This window comes from Micropterus dolomieu, linkage group LG21, assembly GCF_021292245.1.
Source record: "Micropterus dolomieu isolate WLL.071019.BEF.003 ecotype Adirondacks linkage group LG21, ASM2129224v1, whole genome shotgun sequence".
In the NCBI taxonomy this organism is placed as follows: Eukaryota; Metazoa; Chordata; class Actinopteri; order Centrarchiformes; family Centrarchidae; genus Micropterus; species Micropterus dolomieu.
Window position 1 is genome coordinate 36,139,645 of NC_060170.1, and position 5,060 is coordinate 36,144,704.

The window sequence follows — 5,060 nt, forward strand, 5'->3', positions numbered from 1 at the left end:
ACACAAAGAACCCGGAGTGAACAGAACATACAGTGAACAGAACACACAGTGAACAGAACACAAAGAACCCACAGTGAACAGAACACACAGTGAACAGAACACAAAGAACCCACAGTGAACAGAACCCACAGTGAATAGAACACACAGAACACACAGTGAACAGAACCCACAGTGAACAGAACACACAGTGAACAGAACACAAAGAACCCACAGTGAACAGAACACACAGTGAACAGAACACAAAGAACCCGGAGTGAACAGAACATACAGTGAACAAAACACAAAGAACCCAGAGTGAACAGAACATACAGTGAGCAGAACACACAGTGAACAGAACACACAGTGAATAGAACACAAAGAACCCAGAGTGAACAGAACATACAGTGAACAGAACACACAGTGAATAGAACACAAAGAACCCAGAGTGAACAGAACATACAGAACACAGTGAATAGAACACAAAGAACCCAGAGTGTACAGAACCCAGAGTGAACAGAACACACAGAACCCAGAGTGAACAAAACACAGTGAATAGAACACAAAGAACCCAGAGTGAACAGAACCCCTCGGCTACATGTTCATCTAGCTGCTGCTGATTCAGGAGAGTTTAAAGAGTAAAAAGTTACAAAGACGTTAAAGGTTCTGTGACTTTAATGAAGGTGGATCTCTCACACAGCACTGTGTGAAGGTTCCAGCTGTAAAGTCCGAATACTTCCACAAACACGTTCAGATTTTATTGATCAATAACAAAATGTAAAGAGTGTGAACAGAAGAAAAGTCAGATCAGGATCTGGTGTGACCCCTTTTGCCTTCAGGTCTTCTAGGTCCACCTGCTTATAGTTTCTGAAGGAGTTCTGCAGGTGGGTCGGTCAAGACCTCCTGGAGACTCCCCACAGTCCTCCTGTGGAGTCAGGCAGCCTCAGCTGCTTCTCTCTCCTCCTGTAGACACACTGGATGATGTTGATGGGGGCCATGTGGGGGCCACACAGGGCCCTGTGGGGCCACCATCACTTCCAGGACTCCTTGTTCTTTAAGCTGAAGATGGTTCTTAATGACTCTCGCTGTCGTGCTGCAGAATACATTTTGGGTCAATCAGATGCCTCCCTGATGGAACTGCATGATGGGTAAGTATCTGCCTGGACTCAGGTCCCAAAGTCCAGACCTGCAGGACCCTCCGCCAGCCCTTTGGTGAACAACCTGGTGCAGATATTTCACATGTGGACTCATCCGTCCAGATCCTGCTGCCAGTTCCTGTGTTTCCTGCAGAGTTCAGTTGTGTGGTCTTCCATGAAGGCCACTTCTGACCAGACCGGGGTCCCCCTGTGTTCCTGACGGTGGGCCGGGGTCCCCCTGTGTCCTGCAGCTCTGAGCTGATGTCTGCTGGACACCTTCAGACTGTGAAGGGAGGTCAGCTCATGTTTCATCTGCTGCAGGACGGTCCTGGTCTGTGGTCCTCAGCGCTGCCCGTTTCTTTGTGCTTCTTCAGAAGACCTTGGACAGCACACCTGGAAACCCCGGTCTGCCTTCAAAGGTTCCCTGGGGGACCTTGCTAATCAGTGTAACCACCTGGTGTCTGTCTCTTGAAAGTAAACTGTCTTGGCTGCTCCTCACAGCAGTTTCATCATCCATCAGCACCTGATTGGTTTAATGTCAGACCCCTGATGTGCCGTGGTCACACCAGATACTGATCTGACGGAGGTTCTCACTTTGCGTTCTACTAACATGTCTGTTTTTTGAAAGCATTCTTTCTTTACAGCAACAGCAGAGGAGGGCGGGGGGATTTTAGCCACTCTTTGTTTCTGGGTAACCGTAGACACCGTTGGTCATGTGACCGCACATTATTGGAGAGTCATCCACTCTACTGGCCCTGAGATGGGGACACGTGGAGTAAGCGAGGAGCACGTTTAACTTAAAAGACATTCAGTGATGATGTGTTCGTGATTTGTGCGTCTAAAGAATTACAGACATGAGGATACTGTTAGCATGACGTTAGCTCCAAACTGCTTTCTGTGATTCTACATTTCATTCTTCATTTTAGCAGCAGACTTACTGTTGGACCAGAGACGGTCCCGCCTCCTCATGTGGATCTGGGGATCGACTTTAAAGCCAGACACTGATCTGAAACCAGCTGCAGCGGTTCAGGAAATGTTTGACATCTAAACATAAAACAAGGCAGTGGAAACAGGAAGGTCTCGTTTACAGACTGACAGTCTGGAGTTCATTAATGGGTTAAAACAAATCAATGGATGCAGATTTCAGAATTTCAAACATTTATTAACTTTCATCTCCATGGAAACCAGTTTTAATCGGAATCAAACTGGTTTGATATTTATTTTCTGTAGAAAAATCAGCATTCAGACAAACATGGACGTCACATGACCTGATGAGCCTCAATAATCAACATTTAAATTATAAATAAATGATCAGCAGTAGTTTGGACATGGTGTCAGCCGCAGTGCATTGTGGGCAGTGTAGTCTAGCGGTCGGTGATGGCCTGCAGGCTGCCGGTCCTCTTCATGATGTTCGGGACAAACAGAAGTCCTGACGCTCGCTCGATGGTTTCTATGGGAACCAGGAAACGCTCCAGAGGAACCTTCTCATCTATCGGTTCATTCGGTAAAACATACGACCGAAGCTCCACCCCCCTGCCGTCCGCCTGCTCCAGGATCAGCACCTGACAAGACACGGAACAGGTGAGGTGGTCGTCGCCGTCAGACAGGTGAGCTCATCGCCGTCAGACAGGTGGACTCACCTTGAAGAAGTGCGTCGGCACGGCAACATGGTTTCGTCCTAAAACCTGATATCGGACGTAGAGTTTCCCATCATCCTCCTGCCTAAAAGACACGCACACCTGATGTCATCCTGCAGCCCCTCCCACACAGCACCCAGACACCACAGAAGAAGAAGCAGACGGGTTACCTGGGCAGGTAGAGCGGTCCGGTGCACACGTACACGTTCAGATAACGTTTGGTCAGAGAGCGGCACAGTTTCTCCAGGTTGTTCCAGGCGTTCTGGTTCAGGTGAGGGTTCTGAACACAAGCATAGAACACACGTGTAAACTCGGGTTCTCTGCAGAACACGCGCAGTAAACTCGGGTCCTCCACACAACACACGTGTAAACTCGGGTTCTCCGCAGAACACGCACAGTAAAATCGTGTTCTCCGCAGAACAGACGCAGTAAACTCGGGTTCTCCACAGAACACGCAGTAAACACGGGTTCTCCGCAGAACACATGGGTTCTCCGCAGAACACACGTGTAAAATCGGGTTCTCCGCAGGACACCCTCACTAAACTCGGGTTCTCCGCAGAACACACGCACTAAACTCGGGTTCTCCGCAGAACACGCATTAAACGCTGGTTCTCCACAGAACACACGTGTAAACTCTGGTTCTCCACAGAACACACACACCTGCGGTGCCACATTGCTCAGGTAGAAGGTGTCCTCCATGGCTTTCTGACTCCACTTGTGATTGGCTGCAGCAGCCAGGTGACCTCTGTCGAAGCCACTCCCTCTGTAGTCAGCGCTGGTCGCTCTGTGGAACATGTGCACACTGGGGGGGCGAGATTAATTAAAGCGACTCACATTTGAGGAACAACATACAACTGTTTTACCTGTCTCTACCTGGTTCCACCTGTTTCTACCTGTTTCCAGCTGTCTCTACTTTTTTCTACCGGTTTCCAGCTGTCTCTGTTTCCAGCTGTCTCTGTTTCCAGCTGTTTCTACCTGTTTCCAGCTGTCTCTGTTTCCAGCTGTTTCTACCTGTTTCTACCTGTTTCTACCTGTTTCCAGCTGTCTCTGTTTCCAGCTGTTTCTACCTGTTTCCACCTGTTTCCAGCTGCCTCTGTTTCCAGCTGTTTCTACCTGTTTCCAGCTGTTTCTACCTGTTTCCAGCTGTTTCTATCTGTCTCTACCTGTTTCCAGCTGTCTCTGTTTCCAGCTGTTTCTACCTGTTTCCAGCTGTTTCTACCTGTTTCCAGCTGTCTCTGTTTCCAGCTGTTTCTACCTGTTTCTACCTGTTTCTACCTGTTTCCAGCTGTTTCTACCTGTTTCTACCTGTTTCCAGCTGTTTCTACCTGTTTCCACCTGTTTCTACCTGTTTCCAGCTGTCTCTACTTTTTTCTACCGGTTTCCACCTGTTTCTACCTGTTTCCACCTGTTTCTACCTGTTTCCAGCTGTCTCTACTTTTTTCTACCTGTTTCCACCTGTTTCTACCTGTTTCCACCTGTTTCTACCTGTTTCCAGCTGTCTCTACTTTTTTCTACCGGTTTCCAGCTGTCTCTACTTGTTTCTACCTGTTTCCAGCTGTCTCTACTTGTTTCCAGCTGTCTCTACTTGTTTCTACCTGTTTCCAGCTGTCTCTACTTGTTTCTACCTGTTTCCACCTGTTTCTACCTGTTTCCAGCTGTCTCTACTTGTTTCTACCTGTTTCCAGCTGTTTCCAGCTGTCTCTACTTGTTTCCAGCTGTCTCTACCTGTTTCTACCTGTTTCCAGCTGTTTCCAGCTGTCTCTACCTGTTTCCAGCTGTCTCTACTTGTTTCCAGCTGTTTCTACCTATTTCTACCTGTCTCTACCTGTTTCCAGCTGTCTCTACCTGTTTCCAGCTGTTTCCAGCTGTCTCTACCTGTTTCCACCTGTTTCTACCTGTTTCCAGCTGTCTCTACCTGTTTCCAGCTGTCTCTACCTGTTTCCAGCTGTTTCCACCTGTTTCTACCTGTTTCCAGCTGTCTCTACCTGTTTCCAGCTGTTTCTACTTGTTTCCAGCTGTTTCCAGCTGTTTCTACCTGTCTCTACCTGTTTCCAGCTGTTTCCAGCTGTTTCTACCTGTTTCCAGCTGTTTCTACCTGTTTCCAGCTGTCTCTCTGTTTCCAGCTGTTTCTACCTGTTTCCAGCTGTCTCTACCTGTTTCCAGCTGTTTCCAGCTGTTTCTACCTGTTTCCAGCTGTTTCTACCTGTTTCCAGCTGTCTCTGTTTCCAGCTGTTTCTACCTGTTTCCAGCTGTCTCTACCTGTTTCCAGCTGTTTCTACCTGTTTCCAGCTGTCTCTACCTGTTTCCAGCT

General features: G+C 48.1%; 1 protein-coding gene across 1 annotated transcript in view; it reads right to left on the reverse strand.

The window, feature by feature from the left end:
• Positions 1-2,253: 2,253 nt before the first annotated feature.
• Positions 2,254-5,060, reverse strand: part of endog (endonuclease G) — a 6,064-nt gene continuing 3,257 nt past the window's right edge. The window contains exons 3-6 of the mRNA XM_046034948.1: positions 3,410-3,551; positions 2,920-3,029; positions 2,753-2,834; positions 2,254-2,674 (exon numbers count right to left, since the gene is read on the reverse strand). Coding sequence (XP_045890904.1) covers positions 2,477-2,674; positions 2,753-2,834; positions 2,920-3,029; positions 3,410-3,551 — 532 coding nt within the window. The 3' untranslated portion in view covers positions 2,254-2,476. The remainder of the gene's footprint in view (positions 2,675-2,752; positions 2,835-2,919; positions 3,030-3,409; positions 3,552-5,060) is intronic.